General features: G+C 46.8%; 4 protein-coding genes across 5 annotated transcripts in view; 2 read left to right on the forward strand and 2 right to left on the reverse strand.

Annotated features, from left to right (window-relative positions):
* raph1b (Ras association (RalGDS/AF-6) and pleckstrin homology domains 1b) overlaps positions 1–11,119 on the forward strand; it is a 50,524-nt gene extending 39,405 nt beyond the window's left edge. The window contains exons 9-17 of the mRNA XM_080835316.1: positions 41–162; positions 1,215–1,280; positions 1,906–2,049; positions 2,657–2,767; positions 6,609–6,707; positions 6,963–7,083; positions 7,492–7,634; positions 8,204–8,470; positions 8,642–11,119. Coding sequence (XP_080691442.1) covers positions 41–162; positions 1,215–1,280; positions 1,906–2,049; positions 2,657–2,767; positions 6,609–6,707; positions 6,963–7,083; positions 7,492–7,634; positions 8,204–8,470; positions 8,642–11,104 — 3,536 coding nt within the window. The 3' untranslated portion in view covers positions 11,105–11,119. The remainder of the gene's footprint in view (positions 1–40; positions 163–1,214; positions 1,281–1,905; positions 2,050–2,656; positions 2,768–6,608; positions 6,708–6,962; positions 7,084–7,491; positions 7,635–8,203; positions 8,471–8,641) is intronic.
* Positions 11,120–13,014: 1,895 nt separating this feature from the next.
* spp2 (secreted phosphoprotein 2) lies at positions 13,015–15,704 on the reverse strand. 2 transcript variants are annotated; one of them, XM_080834020.1, is made up of 6 exons: positions 15,619–15,704; positions 15,164–15,291; positions 14,944–15,066; positions 13,810–13,923; positions 13,574–13,616; positions 13,071–13,293 (listed from the first exon to the last, which is right to left on the reverse strand). In XM_080834020.1, the coding sequence occupies exons 1-6, from the start codon at positions 15,668–15,670 to the stop codon at positions 13,154–13,156; spliced, it is 600 nt and encodes a 199-aa protein (XP_080690146.1). In that variant the 5' UTR covers positions 15,671–15,704; the 3' UTR covers positions 13,071–13,153. The 2 variants fall into 2 exon arrangements, with proteins under 2 accessions (XP_080690145.1, XP_080690146.1); XM_080834019.1 differs by lacking the exon at positions 13,574–13,616 and having other exon boundaries at positions 13,015–13,293.
* Positions 15,705–16,221: 517 nt separating this feature from the next.
* alg11 (ALG11 alpha-1,2-mannosyltransferase) lies at positions 16,222–20,244 on the reverse strand. The gene is made up of 5 exons (XM_080835914.1): positions 20,189–20,244; positions 18,935–19,156; positions 18,450–18,821; positions 17,620–18,221; positions 16,222–17,264 (listed from the first exon to the last, which is right to left on the reverse strand). Exons 1-5 carry the CDS (start codon positions 20,233–20,235, stop codon positions 16,981–16,983), a joined length of 1,527 nt encoding a protein of 508 aa, XP_080692040.1. The 5' UTR covers positions 20,236–20,244; the 3' UTR covers positions 16,222–16,980.
* Positions 20,245–20,633: 389 nt separating this feature from the next.
* cpb2 (carboxypeptidase B2 (plasma)) lies at positions 20,634–24,304 on the forward strand (the record flags this gene model as incomplete). The annotated part of the gene is made up of 11 exons (XM_080835858.1): positions 20,634–20,710; positions 21,229–21,304; positions 21,572–21,696; positions 21,796–21,904; positions 21,993–22,094; positions 22,275–22,382; positions 22,482–22,592; positions 22,691–22,781; positions 23,019–23,221; positions 23,843–23,927; positions 24,117–24,304. 11 exons carry the CDS (start codon positions 20,634–20,636, stop codon positions 24,302–24,304), a joined length of 1,275 nt encoding a protein of 424 aa, XP_080691984.1.
* Positions 24,305–24,506: the final 202 nt, after the last annotated feature.

Consider the following 24,506-nt stretch of genomic DNA (forward strand, 5'->3'; position numbering starts at 1 on the left):
ACTGGTTTTGATGGATTCTATTTCTCCCTCCCATATTCAGAGCGCATCTTTGAGGACCATGAGAATCTGGTGGAGAATCTGTTGAACTGGACCAGAGACAGTCAGAACAAACTCATGTTCATCGAGCGCATTGAGAAGTATGCCCTGTTCAAGAACCCCCAGGTATGCCAAAGGCCCACAGTCACACACATGTGTTTACATATAGAGATCAGTGTGACAGTAAAACTACCCCATTTATCACATGAACTAAGTACAGATCTACCCAGCACCAGCACTATCTCTCTCTCACACACACACACACACTCACCATCATCGCTCAAGAGCTTCTCTTTACTTCACAAGTTCATGGCCTACTTTTCACCCTCTGGCAAACATGGCAACTTTCACTTACTCCCTCTCGTACTGAGAATGTTACACACAGACGTAGTGCGGGTGTGTGTACGTGTGTGTACGTGTGTGTGTGTGTGTGGGGTCAGATCTAGGTTACAGACATGAATGAAGGTCATGTATAATGCAGTAGTCACCGGCACACTGCCCGATAAACCCCACACACACCCCACGCACAAACTGTCTGTGGACTGCCTTTATAAGACATTCAGTAGTGTGTTTGTGAAATTATGTATGACTGACTGTCATGTTTTATGAATGCTTTGTAATGCAGCCATGAGTGTGTGTGTGTGCACGGGGAAAGGGTCCGATCTCTGCAGAACAGTCAGGTTGTTTAGTAGAGATGCTGCTGTCTGTAATGGTGTCATTAAAAGCATAGTAAACACTGCTCGTGTCTGCAGAACAGACCTGCTGTCTGTAGTGGTGTCATTAAAGCATAGTAAACACTGCTCGTGTCTGTAGTGGTGTCATTAAAAGCATAGTAAACACTGCTCGTGTCTGTCTGTGCATAGGGGAAGTGTCCGATCTCTGCAGAACAGTCAGGTTGTTAAGTAGAGATGCTGCTGTCTGTAGTGGTGTCAGTAAACAGTGCTCGTGTCTGCAGAACTACCTGCTGTCTGTAGTGGTGTCAGTAAACAATAGTAAACACTGCTGCTGTCTGTAGTGGTGTCAGTAAACAATAGTAAACACTGCTCGTGTCTGCAGAACAGACCTGCTGTCTGTAGTGGTGTCAGTAAACAATAGTAAACACTGCTCGTGTCTGCAGAACAGACCTGCTGTCTGTAGTGGTGTCAGTAAACAATAGTAAACACTGCTCGTGTCTGCAGAACTACCTGCTGGGGAGGAAGGAGACGTCTGAGATGGCAGACAGAAACAAAGAAGCCCTGCTGGAGGTGAGAAGCGCGCACACACACACACACACACACACACACACACACACACACACACACACACACACACACACACACAGACACACACACACAGATATACATACACACACACACACAAACAGATATACATACACTCACACACATACACTCACACACACACACACAGATATACATACACTCACACACATACACTCACACACACACACACAGATATACATACACTCACACACATACACTCACACACACACACACACACAGATATACATACACATACACTCACACACACATAGACATACACACACACTCACACAGATACATATACATTCACTCACACACATACACACACATAGACATAGACACACACACTCACACACATACATAGACACAAACACTCACACACACACACACACACACACACACACACACACTCACACTCACACTCACACTCACACACACACACACACACACACAAACAGTCACACACAAACAGTCACACTCATACACATACACTCACACACGGTAATACTCTCGCACTAGCTGTGCACGTACTGGCCCAGGAAAACTGAGATTTGGTCTTTTTGCATTTAAAAACGGCCTTTTCTTTTGCTTCTGTGTGTGTGTCCTGCAGGAGTGTTTCTGTGGCAGCTCGGTGTGTGTCCCTGAGATCGAGGGCATTCTGTGGCTGAAGGATGATGGGAAAAAGTCCTGGAAGAAGCGTTACTTCCTGCTGCGTGCATCCGGCATCTACTTTGTGCCTAAGGGCAAGGCCAAGGTCAGTTTCTCAGAGATGCAGAGATGTGTGTGTGTGTGTGTGTGTGTGTGTGTGTGCGGTGCACTTGGCAGTTTTCCCCGATATCAGAGACCCCCCCCCCCCCCCCCCAGAGGCATTTCCTGTTTATGCTGGTGATGAGTGATAGCTTCCTGTCGTGTTGCATCACAGACCCCTCACTGTCGTTGACCCCTGTCCTGCTGTAGAGTAGCTGACTGTATCTGAAGATGATGCAGTAGCAGCAGCAGTAGTCCAGCTCAGCATCACTCTGCTCTCCATCCCTGTACAGCACAGTGGTGCTTTCAACCTTTATGGCCACAGCGCCACCTGCTGGCAGACTCCACCTCCTGCTCTATCGTCTCTGCTGTACAGAGGATCAGGGAGAGGCATTGGATTCCATTGAAAATGATACTGCAGAATCACCCAAATGTATAGGGAGTTGGATTTGCTGTCTGATTAATGCAAAATGACAGTGTTAATGTGTGTGTGTGTGTGTGTGTGTGTGTGTGTGTGTGTGTGTGTGTGTGTGTGTGTGTGTGTGTGTGTGTGTGTGTGTGTGTGTGTGTGTGTGTGTGTGTGTGTGTTGTTTGTTTTCCTATTCTGTCCGTAGGCTTCCAGAGATCTAGTGTGCTTTCTGCAGTTGGACCATGTGAATGTGTACTATGGCCAGGACTACCGCAGCAAATACAAGGCTCCTACGGACTACTGCCTGGCCCTGAAGGTAAACAGTCACTGTATGTGTGTATCTGAGTGTGATCCAGTGTGTATCTGAGTGTGATCCAGTGTGTATCTGAGTGTGATCCAGTGTGTATCTGAGTGTGATCCAGTGTGTATCTGAGTGTGATCCAGTGTGTATCTGAGTGTGATCCAGTGTGTATCTGAGTGTGAACCAGTGTGTATCTGGGTGTGATCCAGTGTGTATCTGGGTGTGAACCAGTGTGTATCTGAGTGTGAACCAGTGTGTATCTGGGTGTGAACCAGTGTGTATCTGGGTGTGAACCAGTGTGTATCTGAGTGTGATCCAGTGTGTATCTGAGTGTGATCCAGTGTGTATCTGAGTGTGATCGAGTGTGTATCTGAGTGTGATCGAGTGTGTCTGAGGGTGAACCAGTGTGTATCTGAGTGTGAACCAGTGTGTATCTGAGTGTGATCCAGTGTGTATCTGAGTGTGAGCCATTGTGTATCTGAGTGTGATCCAGTGTGTATCTGGGTGTGAACCAGTGTGTATCTGGGTGTGAACCAGTGTGTATCTGAGTGTGATCCAGTGTGTATCTGAGTGTGAGCCAGTGTGTATCTGAGTGGGAACCAGTGTGTATCTGGGTGTGAACCAGTGTGTCTATGAGTGTGAGCCAGTGTGTATCTGGGTGTGAGCCAGTGTGTATCTGAGTGTGATCCAGTGTGTATCTGAGTGTGAGCCAGTGTGTATCTGAGTGTGATCCAGTGTGTATCTGGGTGTGAACCAGTGTGTATCTGGGTGTGAACCAGTGTGTATCTGAGTGTGATCCAGTGTGTATCTGGGTGTGAACCAGTGTGTATCTGAGTGGGAACAAGTGTGTATCTGAGTGTGATCCAGTGTGTATCTGAGTGTGATCCAGTGTGTATCTGAGTGGGAACCAGTGTGTCTATGAGGGTGAACCAGTGTGTATCTGAGTGGTAACCAGTGTGTATCTGAGTGTGAACCAGTGTGTCTGAGTGTGAACCAGTGTCTGAGGGTGAACCAGTGTGTATCTGAGTGTGATCCAGTGTGTCTCTGAGTGTGAACCAGTGTGTATCTGAGTGTGAGCCAGTGTGTATCTGAGTGTGATCCAGTGTGTCTGAGTGTGAACCAGTGTCTGAGGGTGAACCAGTGTGTATCTGAGTGTGATCCAGTGTGTCTCTGAGTGTGATCCAGTGTGTATCTGAGTGTGAGCCAGTGTGTATCTGAGTGTGATCCAGTGTGTATCTGGGTGTGAACCAGTGTATCTGAGTGTGAACCAGTGTGTCTGAGTGTGAACCAGTCAGTATGGTTACATGGATTCGAAATTACTGGCTTATTTGGACTGAAATAGAATTATCCCTTTCTTGTAAACACCTTTCTTCGAACAATTGCGGCCCGACTACGATCCAATCAACACCGCGAGATAACTGGATCCGAGTCGGTTGATAATTCGGACATTGCACGCTTGTAAATGGTGAATTGGACTAGGAACTGGACTCTGCCTCTTTGCGCATGTTTGAGATCCTGCCTCCCTCCCAGGTCGTGACCCGGAAGTCGAAAGATAAGATAATTTAATAACGATAATAGCGCCGTTTGCATTCGCAGTACTCCTATTGTCATCATGCACGAAATGTAGAGGGGCGTAGCTTCACCTTGCTCTACATTCGCCATCTTTCTTGTTGTTGTTGGTAGTGGTGAAGAGGTCAAGCGGAAATGGCTGTATCACCACTAGTTGTAATGAAAACAGCGCCACCTATCGTACTGGGATATGACATGCTTTCGGCCAATGATTTGATTCACTGCCAGATGTATTAGGATAATAGCAGTTGCCCCAAAAAATAGCATTGTCCAAATAAAGCTAGATTCGAATTGATACCATCATGTAAACTTACTGAGTGTGTCTCTGAGTGTGAACCAGTGTGTCTCTATGGTAGTGGGCTGGGAGGGATTTTGAGCATCAGGTGGAGAAAGAAATAAGACACAGATCTTGCAAGCACACTTCCGTAAATACATTTGGTATGGTTTATGTGATCGAACTGCTTATAATTCCAAAGATAAGCCTTTGTGTGATTTATGAAATGATCACATTTCATGTCACGCAACCTGAAAAATATCTTATCTCCTCCATAAATAAATATGGGCTGCCAGCAAAGGGTGATGCTAAACAAGCGTGAAGATATAAATATGCACACACACACACACACACACACACACACACACACACACACACACACACACATTCACACTCACTCACTCATGCACGCAACTGCCCCTCCCCCTACACACACACAATACACACATCACCCTGTTACAGTGGATGTGTTCTCTAAATGGCTTCATCCCCTAGAGTCCGTGACAGGGCCATCTTGTGTGCCTTAATGACATTACTCCTTCATCACAACCATCGCTAAGGACAGATCATATATCAGAGCCATCTGCCAGACGGCTGTGTCAGCCGCGCCACTGCCCGACTATAAATACCACTTTCCATCAGGACCCCTCACCCCAAGAGGAGACAGAGCCTCATAGAGGGAGAATGATGTCTTCCTGTGGAAGTGCCTCTTAGACCAGGGCACAGGCTGAAGGGGGAGGAAGTCTTGGCTCTCACAGGGGCTTTGGGTCAGGAGTGGGGAGGGGGAACAGAGACCTGCTGATGGTGGTCATCTCAAGAAACCCATTAGAAATGATCAAACACACTTAGCACTGATGGACTTCCAGAAAGTGTTTTATTTAATGGTAGTGGGGTTAAAAGAAACCCGCAGTGCATACATGAAGAAGTAGGGTTTCTATTTTTAAACTCTACCTCAAATCCTGCTGCAGCAGATTAAGTTAATACAAAGTGAGCGTTGACTGAGAATCATATGAATCTCAAGTCAGGTTTCCTCGCAGCATTATTTGCCCACCTCTACTGTTCTGCTGCAGGCATAATCTGTTTTCTCTGAGGATCATTGTCATGGCACATCTCGGGTGAGCTGAGCCATTGTATCCTGCCACAGCCTTCTTCACCAAGCTCCCTTTTTAAAGCTGAGTCCCTTTCAAAATATGACAGTTCTGACGCTCACAAATCCTGTATTGGCCTCTAGAAACAGAAGCAGACATCTGCTGCAGTGTGACGACAGAAACAGCATTGGTCATGTGCTGCCACCTAGTGGAAAATAACTCAAGTGACTAAAGTGGTGAAGGAGCAGAGCCTACATCACAGACCATAACCATGGACACACTTGCTTTTACATATTAGACTCTCTGGTTGTACATGGTCACTTCCTGTCAGTGATGAGAGACACAACCTTCAGACTTCAAGCCTCAGCCAGTGCTACAAGAAAATTATCCGATTTAGGAACATTTAACTGCAACATGTCTGTTTTGTGTAAAATGGTCACACAGTATCTGCCTAACAAGTAGGGGTGGGTATCGCCAACCACCTCGCGATACGATACGCATCCCGATACAGGGGTCGCGATACGATATGTATCGCGATACATGCGATACGTACGTATACGATACGTATCCCGATATTTTAGGCTTATAACAAAAAAAAATTGCCTGTAACTCCTTGACAGTACATCATAACATATTTGTCACCTCATGTGGATTCTACAGAAACTCTGCTTTCAAATTATACCATCAACTGGATGATGGGCAAAGTATGCAGGCAGGCACATGAACCAAGTAGACGCTGTACAAAGAAACAGACAAAAAAAAAAAAAAATTGCACGTGAAGTATCGATACGGACGCCTCCGTATCGATACACGCATCGTGAAGAGGCCCACGACGATGTATCCCCGTATCGATATTTTGAACACACCCCTACTAACAAGACCATTGAGGTTCTCATACTAACCTTTCTTCCATTGTGTTTCCCAGCACCCCCAGATTCAAAAGAAATCTCAGTACATCAAGTACCTGTGCTGTGATGACGTCAGAACCCTCCACCAATGGGTCAACGGAATACGTATCGCCAAGGTAACAGACACGTGTAGCCTTCATGTCACTTACTGCGGATGTGTTACGCCTGCCTATTGAATCTATGATCAAGCCCTTACAGACTCTTTGTGTGTGTGTGTTTGTGTGTGTGTGTTTGTGTGTGTTTGTGTGTGTGTGTGTGTGTGTGTGTGTGTGTGTGTGTGTGTGTGTGTGCGTGCGTGCGTGTGTGTCTGTGTGTGTGTGTGTGTGTGTGTGTGTGTGTGTGTGTGTGTATGTGTGCGTGCGTTTCAACAGTATGGAAAGCAGCTGTATGTGAACTACCAGGAGGCCATGAAGCGCACAGAGGCAGCGTATGACTGGGCGTCTCTGTCCAGCTCCAGCATCAGGTCCGCCTCCAGCTCGGCCAGCATCCCTGGTGAGTCATCAGCCCTTGGGATCAGAACAGCACAACAACACTGCCCTCTTCCCTTTTTAAAGCTATGTTTTTAAACTATGTTTTTAAATTGTGTTTTTAACAATGTTTTTCTAACTATGTTTTATTGTAGCACTATAAGAATCAGTTGAATGTAGACTGCACTATAAATTAAATGAATTATTATTATTATTATTATTATTATTATTATTATTATTATTATTATTATTATCTAGTGGATACTGGCTCTAGTTTCAAAACAGTTTCACCAAAGAACTGCTATTTATTCAGGGTGACGGAGGAGTCCCCATCCAGTCAGAAGGTGAAGTGTCAAAGGTCATAGGTCATAGGTCATAGTGCATGAGCCCAGCGTTCTCACCTGACGTCTCTCTGTGCTCGTGTCTGTTCCAGAGTCTCAGTCGAACCACTCGAGCGTGACAGACAGCGGCCTGTCCGACGGCACGTCCTCCAGCCACGCGCGCTCCCAGAGCGTGGTCAGCTCCATCTTCTCCGAGGCCTGGAAGAGAGGCACCCAGATGGAGGAGAACAGTCGGGTGAGTGTGACCTCTAACCCCTCGCTCCACCAGGCCAGCCTCTGTGAGTGTGTTAGGAACCGTGGGGGCCCTGCAACTCTCCTCTTCACTGGAGCCTTCTCTCATCACAACTGGGGCCTAGTTTAATCCATTCTCTTCTCCATCTGTCGTCTGTATTGGATCATAAGAGCGGCTTTAACTAACTCAGTTGGCTAAACTCATTGATACGTTTATTTGAAAAGGGACAGTGTACATTGATAAACATTTTCAAGAAAAATGTAAATGCACCGGAATTAGCTAGGTTAGCTAGTTTTCATCCGTTGTCCCTTGGCATGGCATGAGATACGGAAATAAAAGAAAGAAATAATAATACAACTATATATAATTAAAATAAATTATAATTATAAAAAAAGATAAGCAACAGTTGGACAGTGCAGCTAAGAAAACAAATGAGTTTCAGAGGGCCATTGACATATGGATGCAGTGGAGGAAGGAGAGATGGAGAACATGCAGTGCTAGGCACTAGCTGCTAGGCTAGACACCAGTATGTTATTAACAAGGTTCTGACCCGTTTCTCTCTTCTTTTTCAGATGAGGTCTGAGTCGAGCCGATCCTCCAGCATCTCCCACACCTCCCACACCTCCCACAGCTCCCACTCCCATCAGTCCTCTCACCACCAGAGCTCACATCCCCCACACCCCCCACACACACCCCAGCCCCAACCTACCCCACACACACCCCAGCCCCCACCTGTTCCCCTCAGCCATCAACCCCCACCTACGCCACATGCCCCTCTACCACAGTCTACCCCACACGTACCCCCACCCCCATCCACCCCACACGTACCCCCACCCCCATCCACCCCACACGTACCCCCACCCCCATCCACCCCACACGTACCCCCACCCCCATCCACCCCACACGTACCCCCACCCCCATCCACCCCACACGTACCCCCACCCCCATCCACCCCACACGTACCCCCACCCCCATCCACCCCACACGTACCCCCACCCCCATCCACCCCACACGTACCCCCACCCCCATCCACCCCACACGCCCCTCCACCCCCATCTATTCCACATGTACCCCCAGCTCCACCTGCCCCTCAACCCCTACCTACTGCATACATCCCTCCACTCCCACCTACCCCTCACATCCTTCAGCCCCCCTCTCCACCCACCCCTCAGCCTCCACCTGCCCCACCCTCCCCTCAGCCTCCATGTCTTCCCCCCCAGAGTCAGGTTCAGCTCCAGACCCTCACCGAGGTCCAGCCAGCAGCCCAAACTCAGCCCATGACCCCAGTGGTGTGTGCGCCTCCTCCTCCTCCTCCTCCTCCTCCTCCTCCTCCTCCCCCACCGCCCGTGTGCAGCCTTCCTCCTCCAGCCTTCAGCACCGCGCCGCACCACCACCACTCCAGCAACCCCACCGTCTTTGCCAAGTACAGCACCATCACCCGCCTGCAGCAGAAGGAGGGCGCCTCCTCACGGCAGCCTCACGCCGCCCAGCTCCCCACCCCACCTCCTCAGGCAGCCAAGCCCCAGCTCAACACCGCTGCCTGGCCCCAGGCGGCTAACACGCCCCCTCCTCCACCGCCTCCTCCCCCCCCTCCAGCCAGCATGCCTGCTCCGGGGTCGGCCATGGCGTCGCTGAAGCGCGGGCCCGCGGCTGGAGCCCACATGCCACTTCCCCCGTCGCAGAGCAACGGCTTCCCCCCTCCTCCACCTCCACCTCCTCCAGGCCCTCCAGTGGCACACGTCCCTCCTAAGCCCTCTGCCAACGGCTTCCAGAGGTTCCCCTCCCCTCCCCCCGACCTCTCCCCCTCCCCACCTCCCCAGCTGCACACGCAGTCTGCTCCTCCTCCCCCTCCACCTCCTCCACCGCCTCCTCCGCCAGCACCTCCTGCACCCCCGTTGCCCCCGCAACAGCAACAGGCTCACGCCCCTCCACCCCCTCCTCCTCCACCACCACCTCCTCCTCCCCTCCTGGCGGTCTTTCCACCTCCCGCCCCACCCAAAGTCTTCCCCCCTCTGACGGCCCGTAAACCTCCGGGTCCAGCAGTCTTTCCCACTGCAGTTACTCCCCTGCCTGCTCCCAGCCCTCCACCTCCCCCTCCTCCTCCTCCTCCTCCTGTGCTCTCGTCAGCGCCCATGAAGAGCCAGCCGCCGCCCACCCTCCCCAAACAGCACAGCCTCTCCAGGGGCACGGCCCCCTCTTCTCTGGTCAAACAGCTGGCCAGTCAGTTTCCAGGAGCAACCACCAATCACGTGGACAGCCACAAGGCACCGCAGTCGCCCCCGACGGTGAAGGCCAAGCCCAAGTGGCAGAGAGGAGGAGGTGTCCAGGCACAGTCTCCAGAGTTCCCCCCACCCCCTCCTGATAACAGCCTGGGCTTCTCCCCAGCTCCTGCACCTCCTCCCCCTCCTCCTCCACCTCCTCCTCCTGCACCAGGGCCTGGGCTGGCTCCACCTCCTCCACCTGCACCAGGGCCTGGGCTGGCTCCACCTCCTCCACCTCCTCCTCCTCCTCCTCCACCTCCTCCACCTGCACCAGGGCCTGGGCTGGCTCCACCTCCTCCTCCTCCTCCTGCACCAGGGCCTGGACCGGCACTGCCTCCACCTCCACCCTTGCCTCCCATGTCCTTGTTTAAAGCTGGGAGCTCGCCTGTAAAGAAATCCCCCACGGGCTCCTTCAAGAAACCTCCGCCAACTCCCCAGCGCAACTCCAGCATCAAGGCCGACTCGTCTGCTGAGTACCTGGAGGCCCGGGCACGGCTGGAGAATCTGGTCAGCAGGTCCAGCCCCTCCGGGTCGCTCTCCTCGGGGCCGCCTGCACCCCCCAAACCGGGGAAGCTCAACTTGAACCACCTGCCCCCGGCCCTGCAGGCCAAAGTGGGGAAAGTGGGGAGCGACTTCCCCTCCCCTCCACCTCCGGAGTGTGACTTTGCCTTCCCCCCTCCCCCAGTGGACAATTACCTGCCCCCGCCTCCCCCTCTGCCTACTGACCTCCATGGCAGTGCCTCCCGAGTGGCCGTGGTCAACCCCCAGCCCCCCCAGTCCTCATCCAATAGCAACAACATCTGGAGTGCTGGCCGGGCCTCCTTGAAGAAGACCCCGCCCCCCACGCTGGCTCGCCGCAGCAACGGCAGCGCCCCCATCCCCACGGCGATGGAGGTTCATCGCCCGCTGTCCCCGCCCACATCCCCCAAAGGCCAGCCCAACTTCCTGGATGACCTCCACCGGACGCTTAGGCGCAAGTCGGGGAGCCGGCAGGGCTCGCTCACCAACCCCGAGCCGGTAGTCATGGCAACCATGGATGACATGGCGCTGCCCCCACCCCCTCCGGAGCTGCTGCTGGACCAGCAGGGGAACGGCAGCGGGGGGGGCTACTCATCAGGGAACATCTCAGGCTATGCAACGCTGCGGAAGGGCCCCCCCCGCCCTCCCCCGGCACCGCCCAAACGGGACAACGGCACCAAACTCACAAACTAGCCAACGAGACAAGCCTAGCTACTCACTGACTGACAGCAAGATTAACGGTCTATACAAGACATCAGTCTAGTATTTCTTCTCAACCGTCTTGTCATGAAGCCTCTTGAGGTTTTTTGTGGTGGAACAGCATTCTTAACAGTTATCCAATATCATTATCTATTAATTCATTAACACTGAAAAAAATACCAAACCACCTGACTCGACTCTCTTCTCATATCTTCATAACTTCAAGTGGATTCGGAGCAATGGGTGACCAATCCAAGCTTACGAGTGACTTCTCTTGAACACGTTCTTGCTGTGTGGACCTATCGCAGACATTTCTGGTTGTGTGTGTGTGTGTGTGTACATGGGGTAAAGGGGTGGGTTTTTTTGTTTTTAGCCTTTTTTATATATGAAAATGTATTTAATATTTGAAGAGATTGTGTTATTTTACTGTTTGGACTGACTGATGAGTACTGGACAAGATGCCTTTCGAGATGGTCTGTGGTGAGGAGGTGTGTGGGCGCAGACGTTCCTCACCTTTGACTGTGACTGCAAACAGACTCTACCCAGACCAATCATTTCAATGCTTTGTTACGTGATTTCTAGAATGTTCTCCAAATTGTAAGCTTGTCTAATGCTTTCTGAAGGACTCTCTACCGTCGGCCAAGGACTACAGATGAAGGAGGATTTTTCCGAGGTGCCCTTACTTAAGACAGTGTGGTGGATAGAGGAGAGGAAGGAGACGTGAGGATTTAGACCAGAGGATGGCGTATACCTTGACAAGAAGTTTTGAATTTAAAAAGGGTGAAGGAGCTGGAAGTCTGTAGTTTGTTGGATGTAACCAGATGTGGGTACGGAGGTGTGTTTGTTGCTTTCTAACACTTTGAACACATTTGATAGAGCTTGTGTGGATTGCCATTAAAATAGAACTTGGCTATACTACTGGCTAGATCTCACCAGGCAATCTCAATCAAGCCGCGGGAAAGTGTTTTCAACGTTAACAAATGCTATTTGTCACCCATATTTGGATGTATAGTGTGCTGTGATGGTTTGAGCCTTGTTCTTTTTATTCTCTAATTTCTGTCATCACTGCAGTATCTGTCTGTACAAAAAAAAGGACATTTTCCAGCTGCTTAGCCTGCCTGTAACTCTGCCTTCCACTGACTGGACCTTTGGAGAGAATATGTAGGTTGTTGAAGTCATTACTTACATTCGCCTGTAAGCAGCTATTTCCTGCTGCTTGATCCGCATGCTGAGGGAGCTCAATTTGACAATACTTGTAAAGCCTTTTATTTTGAAGGTACCATAATTCAAGAAAATAGCATTAATATAGTATTAGCTTTGGGAAATCATGCCATCGCTCTACACAGCACCATTGCTGTAGAGGTCCAGACCCCGTGGCCTGAGGAGTGGGTGCAGCTGCACTAAAACGGATCATTTCAAGACGCCGCACAGGAGACTCACCACGGGTGCTCCACTGAGACCGTAACCACGGCTGCTCGTGTCCCGACTCTGAATATATGATCTACACATATTTCCATTAGACGATACTGGATTTTAAATGTTCATGCATATTACAAAGTTATTGCCTATACGTGGCCGAAACAAGCATTAAATAACCGGTATTGAAGTTTGGAAAGCTATCTGGGACCAATATCGGACATCTCTGAAAAACCATATCGGGGAAATGAAGTCAAAGTGTCTCTGCTTATAAGATAAAATCACTATATAAATGCATTTCAATGTAAGATCAATATATACATGTTGAAAACAAACCTCTCTGTATGTGTCTTACTTGGTCTTAAACTCACATGGTGACCGTGACAGATTATCAGTTTGGCAGAGAATATGATGGTGTTTATTTAAGAAAGAAAACAACAGGAACTTACATGTTTACATTTCCCTGTGCTAATACAATACCAGTGCTTAATCAAGTATAATACTGTGTACTTAAATTATGTTATACATACTGAGCTAAAGCTGAGTAGTAAACCTTTACTGGAAACAGAAAATATACTGTAGGATAGAGGACATTCCAGATTATTTCTGATCTGTTCATTTTCTGACCTACTGCAGGTGGTTGCTAAAGTTATCTCCTCGAGGGGAGACCCTGCCTGGGTTAATATCATTGTATCTGTTGAGGGGGGTTCCCGGCAGCTCTTGCAGTACACCAGTGGGAATGTCCACAAATGGAGCGATGGTGGGCTCTGAGGAAGCAATACAAAAGTCTCAGTGAATCAGACAAGTAAATCAACCATTCCATAATGAGGCACGGTAGATAACTCCTCTTTCTGCACGGTGCACTTTTACAAAATGCCGCAAATGTTCACAGTTCACAAAATCAAATGTCTTGGAAACGGCCCCATCTCCAGCAAGAGCAGCAGGCTTGATTACAGTGCTCTGCGCCAGGCTAACCGCGTTCCACCAGACTGAGGGGAGTAGACCTCAGAAAGTCTCTTGAGCAAACAGAAATTCAGACTGACATACCTCTTGGAGCAAACGGGTTGTAAACCCATGTCCTTCTCCCAACCTGGCACACAACAATGATGAGGTAAGAAAGCACCAAAGGGCTTAAGTGTATAGAATTAAAATGCTTCTTTATTTTAGCATGTTACTCTCAGGTAACTTCAAATTCATTTTTAAGAGAATAACATAGTCTCAAATACATTCTGCACAGAGACAATTGGCTGTGTCTTTCTTTAGAGCCCATCACTCTCTCCCACCTCTTCACTGCTGGATTCGGAGCTGGAGCTGGAGCTGTCCTGGCTGCACCTGAGGCTGACGAGCTGAGCATTCTCCCCAGATACACGCACACGGGAGTTACAGGAGGCTCCCGTCTGAGATGTGGTCCAGATGAGAAGATGGGAGGAAAGCAGTAGATAACATTAGGAGGTTTATGTGTGTCTAGTCTCTGAAAGGAAAACATTTCAAACACAGAAGAAATGGAGAGGCTTCTGACCAGGAGATTAAACACTCCAGTAATATGAAATTAATGTTGTTGTTGCTGAAGAAAGATGTAAAACATTCGGCAATAATGATAAATATTCCAATCATAATATTCCATATAAACATTCTAAACCAAACAATGACTTTTAATACAATTTAAAATGTCTCATTATTGCAGGAGTTGTGATTTATATCTCAAATCGGACTGAACAGCCCAAGAAGTGGCTCCAAATAGACCGCTTCATTAACATTCATAAACAAATCCACGTCAGAATACCAAACATTTAATCATGTTAGAATACTCTCTGGGCTCTGGCATCACTGAGTCACCATAATGGCTGTTAAAGAACACTGTCCCTCCCGGATTGCAGCACCTCAGCCAGACTTGAACTGGGGTACGTTTCCTAAAAACAAATACCAGTTAAATGATCGAGACTATCATTTGAACACTGTCTCTCCACAGTTACAACGGCGGTTGCTCAACCATGCATTAGGTCTGTCTACAGTCCCCCCCCCCCCCCCCCCCCGCTCCTGACAGCCAACCCCAGCTGTGAACTCAGTGAACTTGAATTTGCACTGGTCAACATCAGTCCAAAAGACATACTGGTCATAATAGAGACGTGTGTACATTCATGTCCTTTCGACTTTGCCCCTTTCCCATTTACAAGAGAGTTATGGCAAAGCCACTTGGGCTGGCTAAACGAACACAGTGTTCTTAAACACGCATTCTGATCTAGCAGTTATGTGTTCAAAGGAATGTGAAACAAAGCAAGGACAGGTGTCTGGATTGCAAGGCAATGCTCTACTTGGGGCCGGTACCCCCCGCCTCGCTGCTGGTCACGACCGTCTACAATTTGAGCCTTGAACCCTTAGAGCGTGTTTGCTGAGAGGAGAAGAGAGGAGACTCATACCACAAAGAAGCCTCTGCGGAAATTGCAGTTCAGAGGATCGGCTCCAGAGGTCTTCAGACAGTCCGTCTCCCTCACGGCGAAATTCATGAGCAGGTCATGTGTGTTCATCCCCATGGGAACCACCTGTAAACAAGTTACGTAGAACACTTTGATGAGCTGGGTTTAGTACGTCGCAGGTGGGAACACAAGAACAGACATAAGGCATTAAAGATGTTCTCACCCTCTTGACGGAACCCTTGGTCAACCTGAAGAGATGCAGTCTCCCGTACTGAGCGTTGACCTGGTCCAGAGACATCTGGATGGCCTTGTTGGCCAGAGGAGCCACATTCCATTGGGCTAATGGGAAGCCTGTGGGGTGGAAGTCACAGATTACAGATTACATAACCAGGGCATTTCTGTGTGCTTCAAGCTACATCACTAAGACAATCACTGAGAGGAAGCTAGTCTTCAGAGCATAACCCTCTACAATGAAATATGTACCCTTAGATATTATGAAATAATTGATCAGAAAAGTATTATAGTCAGTAACACTACACACAAAACACCACTGTACCATGTAAGGTCACTTAAAGCCAGATAGTGTTATTCAGTTAAACATGAGAGCATGACTCACAGACCTGATGTTTACTGTCTCATTCTGGCTCATGACCTCGTGCTCACGTGTCGTGTACTCACCTGAAGCTCCGAGACTCAGAAGCAGCACCAGAGAAGCAGCTGCGACCTTCATCTTGCTCGCCGTTTAAAAGAGCTTCCAAATGCTAGCTTTCTTAAATAGCTCTTCTCTGCTCTGCCCCCTCTTCTCTTCTCTTCTCTTCCCGGTACAGCGACCTGTTAAACTTGGCAGCCTCTTCGGTGGGGGTCGGCGCATAAACTCCAATGTCCTTAACCGCACTCACAGCCACACTGGCAGCTGGAGGGATGTTTGTCCATGAGTTCAACCTTTTCCTCACACTCTTTCTCTGACATTGCAAATAAATCTCACTACTGACATAGAGCTTTAATTTTTTGTAATATGTATTTTCAAGATGCCCAATTATATGCACAGATGATGAAATGTTCATTTGTTTACATATGATTTAAAGGAAGAGTCTTTTTTTGCAGTGGTGGTTTCACACCTACTCCTTAAGCCTGAGAAAACATTCCACATGCTGTGAAAGCAATAGAAACCCCCTTCGAAAGATGAAAGAACACTGCTATTGTGAAATAATTTATTTTGGAAATACATTCATTTAATTCATCATTTCAGAAAGCACATTCACTTTCCCAGTTGACACATACATGAAGCCACACTGACTTGAGCACTGATAGAGAGCACTGTAACAAAAGACAGAGTTTCCGTTTCTCAAAAGAAAGAGGAGAAACCAAACGGTGAGTTCACTAGTTCACCTAACTGAAAGGACACTCAGTCAGAGAGTTCTAATATAACGACCAGAGCCTGGAATAACAGATAGTTTAGGGAATGCAGTATCACAAAGTGATGCAATACAAACAGAAAACTGGGCCAGCATGTGTGGTGGTTGAAGCCATCATAAAACATTGACAGGACGATAAACAAAACAATGAGGTTTTCAGTCTGATGTCCACATACTCATACACAATTACTGGCTGGACGAAACTCTGCAGCCACTCTCAGCCACTAGATGGCGCAGTCTGCCTTTTGCTCTTTATACGTTTCTCTCACCCCCAAGTAAAACTCAGTTCATTCATCTAAACCTAGAAAACTCAAGAAAACAGTACCTTGAAAGGTATGGCGTGGAAAGTATTGGATTACACTTATAACAACATATCAGTCTGCCATCCATGTTTTATTACCAGGATTTAGTGTGTGAGAACTCCGGTATGAGTTCAGGGGTGTGGATGTGAGAAGCAGCCACAGCAAGTGCTTGTCCCACTAAAGTTCTGTAATGTAGAACAGATGGGTAGATAGCGTGTGCATATCCGCACGTGAGCAAGCATCCTTTCACCCATTCATGGCTGGGTCCATCCAGTCCCTCATTTGTCTAGGAATCATGTCAGTGTCTCTCCTCATCCGTCCTCTCAACGTTCCAGTGTTCCCATCAGTGGTTCCATGGCAGCCAGGAAGGACGCCTCAAACTCCTGATCGGAGAAGCGGGTGACAGACTGCCGTGCCCTGCGGCGGATCTCCATGCGCTCGGACGGAGTCAGGGAGAGGATCCGTTCCATGGCGTCCGCGTAGCTGTCCTCATCGTCTGCCATGAACCCCGTCTGCCCACCCTCGTATGGAACCACGATGTCCAGCTTAGGACCACCAGATTTGTGGGCTAGGATGACTGTGCCAGCTGCCATGCACTCCACCACACCTGGAGGGAGAGATACAAGAGTCAGCATCCATCGCATGGGACTACAGCCACTTCATCTTTAAAACACACACCACATGGAATATTCATCCATTAACCAAACAATGAATAGTAGTAGACTGGTTTACAATAATAAATAAGACTTTTTTTTGCTAATATTTCACAACGCTATTTCAGGACTGTTTCACCAAGTTAAAAGTTAGGAAGAGCTTGCATCTGTACAACTTGCAGACTTCTGCCATCTACAGTCTGACCCCTAAATGGAATGAGATACATATGGAGGGATTCATGTCAAGAGTCAAGAGGATGAGTTAAGCTTAATAACTATCCCTGGAAGACAGCGAGTGCTTCTCCTTACCGATGCCAAAGTGTTCATTCCACATGGTGTGCAGCCCGACGGTGGCCTCTGTCAGCTCTTTCTTCAGGTCTTCGAAGGGAATGTTGAGTTTGAACTCCACGCTGTCAGCCACGCCCAGCTCCTGGCACAGCCCTCTGAGCATCAGCACGCGGTCTTCATCCTCCTGGTTGCGGCACCCGCCGATCAGCACCAGCTTCACCGTCTCCCGACCCCCTGCACTCCCCCCTTTGCGGTCGAGAAGTTTCTTGAAGGCCCGGATCTGGAGCCGGTGGTCCTTCTCGGGTCGGAACTGTCCTACGGAGACAACAGAGTGACACTTGCTGCCTCCTGCCACCTCCTGCTCCTTCTTCTCCTCCTGCTCCTCCTCCTCCTCCAGGGGAGCGCTGAGGAAGGACTGGACGTCACAGGGTGGGTAGACCACGCTGGTGCGGTTGGGCGCCCGCCACAGGGCCAGGATGTGGCCTAGTGTCCAGGTGGAGTTGACCATGACCACGTCACTGCAGGATCCAGCCAGCCCATACAGCAGGGCAAAGGCGCAGTAGTACACCACCTTAACGGCACTCAGCAATGGGTTACTGCTGATGTAGTCCGCATTGTTAAAGCTGAAATCAGAGAAAACAACTTGTGTAAACATCATGTGTAAACATCATGTGTAAACATCATGTGTAAACATCATGGTACCATCTTGTATCTTGCTACATGATGAATGGACTGCATTTACACACACTGACATGAGTGTATGATACAACCAAGTGTTGAGTCTATGCATAACTAGTGCTTCCTAGTAATACAAACAACAGTAGTGTTTATGTGCTCCATTCCTGTCTTACCGTGGGTTCCTCTCTCGCACCACGGACATCATGTCTGTGCTGATGGTGGGGTAGTGCACATAGCTGCCCACCCTGCAGCCCCCCAGGTAGCGGAAGACTGGCAGGGTGAACGCATATCCCATGGAGTCGATGTAGAGGTCTGGCACAAACTCCATGAGCGCCTCCCAGCCCAGGAAGATGGAGCCCACACTCTGGCCCAGCAGCGTGAAGTGGGGGTACAGGCTGGACTCCACCAGCAGCCGATGCTTGAGGAACACAAACTGAACGGGCCGAGGCAGGGCGATGTTGAAGCGCCGTCGAGCGCCATTCAAGATCTGCTCTCCAGTCACGCCTTGGTCCCCGGTGTACACCACAAACCGCACATCTGGGTACCTGAGGAGGATTGATAAGAGATTTAGCGTCGTCGCAGATCCCATGAGCCTGGCCTATTACAAGATCAGCATGTTGAGAGTGAGTGCTTGAAGCTGCAGTCTGCAGTTCCTCACCGGTTCTGCAGCGCTCTGAGGGCGCACCACAGGACCCTCTCCCCCCCACCTCCAGCGTTACAGTAGGGGTGGAAGAACGCCACAGCAGGAGCTGGGTCCTGTGTCCGTCTGGACTTCCGGTTCATCTGTAGCCATGCTCGCACCCCCAGGATGAGCAGGAAGAGTGTTGTCGTTAACACCAAGCACAGGTACACACATGGCAGTACCAACGACCATAGCAACCTGTTTGGGGGGGGGGGGGGGGGGGGGGGAGACAGATTACACCAAATCAGTGTCAACACAATAGAAACATAATGTCACACACACTTACACAAGACCTCATCGCTATGAACTGACTTGATCAAGACTATCCAACAATGTTTTTGTGAACAGCTATTCTTAAGTTTACTGTGTCCATCGACTTCGATTCAATCAGTTTGAACTCATTTGCGCGAATATCCTTCTGTCTTAAGTTTGGCATAATGCATACACCATTTCAATTTTATAATACACTGAAATACTAAAAAGATGTATATACACAAAGAGTGAACTAAATCTATGGACGCAATTTAGAGAAATCTCCACACCTGTTTAAACCTCATGTCTCTCCTCATCTCGAAGGCAAAGCATAATGCATACAGTATTCCATTTTTATAATATATTGCTACAATAGAAAGATGTATACACTGAGAATAAACTAAATCTATGAACGCAAGAAATATTCGTTAAAAACTTCGCCCCTGCCTACAGTTCATTGTTGGCGACAGTTTGCTCCCCATCTCGAAGGGAAAGCATAATGCTAACACTGCACTTTATTAATACACTACCACAACTGAAAGAAGTATACACACAGAATGAACTAAATCTGTGGGGGCATATTAAATCTACTTGTTTACCGAGCAGTAGTAAGATTATGTCTTAACCAAGATCTTGTCATAGCTAAAAATTATGTTGTCCCAGCTGACACCCAGCCAAATGACCAAATTCATTCTGCAACGATTTCTGGTTAACATCGTCGCTAGTTGGAACTTAACCTACACCCGTGTTGCAAACAAGTGTCTACATTCCCATTCATTTTCTGTCAAAGGATTACATTAACTCGGTTTGGGAGCCAGCTAGCCAGCTTACTCCGACAGGGATGGCGTGCAATCTTAACAATATTAAGCTTACTCATACAAGGGTTAGTTACAATCACCGTATTTGCGACTGGGGCTTTCCTTGACTGTCTGTGTGTCCTACTACTGTCAATGATTAATATAATCATACACTCCTTACCTGATTAAATCACAGAGACAGAGAGTCAAATGATCGTGGCCTGACATTTTGTTGACAACACATTATCTACAACCCGGTAGTAGGTTGATTTGGATGATCCATGAGCTGACGTCGTTTTACTTCAAACGAGTCACTAGTTCCCATACTGCCACCTATCGACGTGGGTGTGTCATCTGAGAACCTTCAGAGGGCTTTTTATCTTGTGATGAGAAAAGTAATTTATAAGAAAATAACCTGATATACTGGGACTGCACAATAAACATCAAATTCCTACTCTAAAAATAGACCAGATATAATAATAGAGTTGAACAGAACGCAGAATGTGTTTTGTTAAAAGTTCAACCAGGGAACAAACAAGGAAAATCAATACTGATCTATTGCCCTCTCCCCTCCTACCTGATGAATCAGTTTTGCACAAGTATTTTGTCTTTAGAGGCAGACAAAAATGAAGCTCCAGCTATTAATAGTTTTTGTGTTAAGCTTAGATAAATTTCCTGAAAAATGTCACAGCACCACTGAAAGGTAAGTTGTTTTATACCTTACCAAAAATATTATCTATTTAGTAACCTTTGTGTAATGCTAAACCTGTATTGCACCTACTGAAAGTAATGTGTTATTTATCAATACTGTATAATGACTTCTTCGATCAATTATCCAAAATGTGTGGCCCAGTTGCCTAATCATTTTTATTTAGCCATTTAGCTGACCATTTTAACAAAACTAACATACAGAACTCATATACCCTTTCATCAACATGTGGGCTCTGAGAGTATCAGATCCACATCTTTAGTGTAAATAGCACCTTGCTCTACCAGTTAATCAAACGGAATATATTAGTCATTGGTTTGATGGTAGACATACAAGCGTGATTTACGTCTATCAATAAATGCCATCAGTGATTACCACCACTTTTATAATCATCATTTTGTTAAATATATTATACTTGAATATGAAAATGTAACTCTTACAGTATTGTAGATAAATGAATAAGAAGTGAATGCCTGTACGTTCTTCTGATATATACGTGATGTGTTGAACAGTGGTAAAGTTCTCTCCATCACTGCATCAACCCCAGAGCAGGTGGACATCCTCAGAAATATATCATCTCAATTTGAGGTATGGCCAGACCTTGCCTGAAGGAAAACACTCACTGGGATAGCAGGTTTCTTATACACTAAATATCTATATTTGATGTGTATATTGTATACACAATATATAATACAAACATCAGTTGTACTATAAATGCACATGTTTCTGATGTTTATTTTGTATATATATATATTATTGCAAATATACATATATTAAAATGCTTTGTTTACTTGCATGATAATTAGACAATCCTCAGCAGGTTAAAGATAAGTGAGTTGATCTGTATGTCCTCAGACAGTCCTATGGCAGCCAGCCTCTCCGATGCACATCATGGCAAACTCAGAGGTCCATCTGTATGTCCCTGGAGAGAGTGTCCTTACTGTTACAGAACAGCTTGAAAGCAACCAAGTAACCCACAGGTAAGACAGTGGCAGAATACAAGTTATTAGTATGACTACCACTCTTTGGTAATGGGTTATCTTTTTCAATGCCTCAAACTCCATGTTGTGTATTTATAGCCTTATGGTGGAAAACACGGAGGAGCTTATTGAGGTTCAGACCAGAAATGACTCCTCAGACCCAAGAAAAAGTGTGTCATACTATGAAAGATACCACTCCTTGGAGGACGTGAGAGCTCTTGTTATGTTTCAGTAACTCAGCGTTAGAATCTCAGAGGTGTCACTGATTTTTGATTGGGGCTCTTTTTTATTGGCAGATTTACTTTTGGATCAACAAGACAACAACTGACTATCCAAACATGGTGGGGTTGCGTCTCATTGGATCATCCTTTGAAAAACGTCCACTTTATGTCCTGAAGGTGAGAACTTCAAGGCACATTGTATTACTTGAAACCAAATTAAAAGCAGTATTGAATATTACTGAGAATAGGGTGTATATATAGTCCACTTTTATGGAGCGTACTTTCATGTTTCATGGGTCTGGGGGTCTATTGTGGAATGTTCATATTGGTCATAATATTATCTGTATGTCCATAAAGCTATCTGGCAAAGCAAGTAACACACCAAAGAAAGCAATATGGATAGACTGTGGGATCCATGCCAGGGAGTGGATCTCTCCAGCTTTTTGCCTCTGGTTTGTGGACAATGTTAGTACCCTTTTCCTTGATGACTCCCCCAAATAATATGGTTACTATACAGGAGTCTGACTTGTGTTAATATTCATTTTAACTTCTTCCTGGTACCAGTGCATCAAATATTACAATGAAAACCGTGACGTCACAGAAATGATGGACTCCATGGACATCTATGTTCTGCCAGTGATGAATCCAGATGGCTATCGATACACTTGGACCACAGTAAGTCATAACACTCTCCTCCTTGACTTGCAGTTACTATAGACCTAGCATTTTTGTTACCGTTAAATTTAAAGTTGCCTCTTTATACTCCACACTAGAAGCGTATGTGGAGAAAGAACCGGTCCATACACTCAAACAGTGGCTGTGTTGGAGTTGATTTAAACAGAAATTTTGATGCAAATTGGTGCAGTAAGTTGAACAGCATTCTTCCTTTCCAATATCAACATAATGTAAGTCAGATGATTTAACTTTTACGTTTTTTGTGTTTTAAAGAACTAAGGAGTTTATTAAGATTTACTTTTTCAAAAAGTGAAACCTTGAAAACTGCATTAGATCCATAAGGCACAAGACTTGTCCAATCATAGCCTACTCTTAAACTCTGACATCTGCCAAAAGTATGATCATTCCTCTTCTTGTCTTAAACAGCATCGGGGGCAAGCAGCAACCCCTGTGATGACACCTACTGTGGCCAATACCCAGAGTCAGAGCCAGAGGCTAAAGCTGTGGCTAACTTCCTGCGCAGCCATAAGGACACAGTGAAGCTCTACTTCTCCATCCACTCCTACTCACAGATGCTGCTCTTCCCCTACTCCTGCACACACGAGCAGGCCCGCAACCACGACGAGCTAGTCCGTGTCTGCCTAACATAAAAACTTGTCTTTTAAAGCACACATTTTAAAAGCACTTAAAGGCACCCAGTGCAACTTTCGAGGCTTAAAAATAAACACAAAATTTCTAGTCTTTTTAACACGTAGTAAGTTTCAATAACTCCATACCATTACATATCGACATTCAAGGAGCAAAGATAAGACGTCGTTGTGTGATGAGAACTGATAGATAACAACAACAATCGCCGCCATTTTCTTTATTTATTAGTGCCCACAATAAATAAAGCAGGATTCCAGTCAATGGAAAAATGGCCTCTCCCCACCGGCGATTGTTGTTGTTTACGATTTTCTATCAGTTCTCACCACACAACGACGTCTCATCTTTGCTCCTTGAATGTCGATATGTAATGGTATGGAGTTATTGAAACTTACTACGTGTAAAAAAGACTAGAAATTGAATGTTTATTTTTCATTGAATGTTTATATAAAGTTGCACTGGGTGCCTTTAAATTTACTTTTTGACACTACATTCTACATGTTGTTTAATTGAGTGCTGGTAAAACTGGTAAAACTGAATTTAAGTGGAAAGATTTCCATTTGTTATGCAGAGATGGTTAAGAATGTTCTTGTATGTTCATTTAGCATGAAATGGTACGGGATGCAGCTCGAGACATCCAGAGGTATTACCAGAACCACTACAAATATGGCCCTGGATCTAAAACTATATGTAAGTCATATCCACTGTAACACACCATTCTTCCAATGGAAGAAGTGACATCCTTCCTCTACTTTTCAGTTATTCCTTGAACACAATGATGCAATCTGTCTGGCAGTCAATGATTCGATGGCTTTGTGTCCACAATTATCAGTTTGACACGAGACTATACTGAACATAACGGTCCATGTCACTTCATAGATCTAGCTCCAGGAGGCTCGGACGACTGGGCCTACAACCTTGGGATCGACTACTCTTTCACTTTTGAACTACAGGACCGTGGCCAGTACGGGTTCCTCCTGCCCCCGAGTCGCATTGCCAAAGCATGCAAAGAAGGGCTCATGGCACTAAAGAGCATTTCTCTCAAAGTTATCCGCAAGCCACAATGAGTTATGTTCACAGAGATGTGCGACCTTGCTACAGTCATTTATTATTCATTATTAATTTATGTGATATTCAGTTTCATGTCAATTGTGTGTGCATGTGTTTATAGTCATATCCAAATAAATCAATAAATGCAACACAAAATCATCTAGCCTTTGAGTTCATTCATTATTGAGTTCAAATCTTCACCCACTGACATTTGTCCAT

The sequence above is a fragment of the Sprattus sprattus genome (genome assembly GCF_963457725.1).
Source record: "Sprattus sprattus genome assembly, chromosome: 3".
Lineage (NCBI taxonomy): Eukaryota > Metazoa > Chordata > Actinopteri > Clupeiformes > Clupeidae > Sprattus > Sprattus sprattus.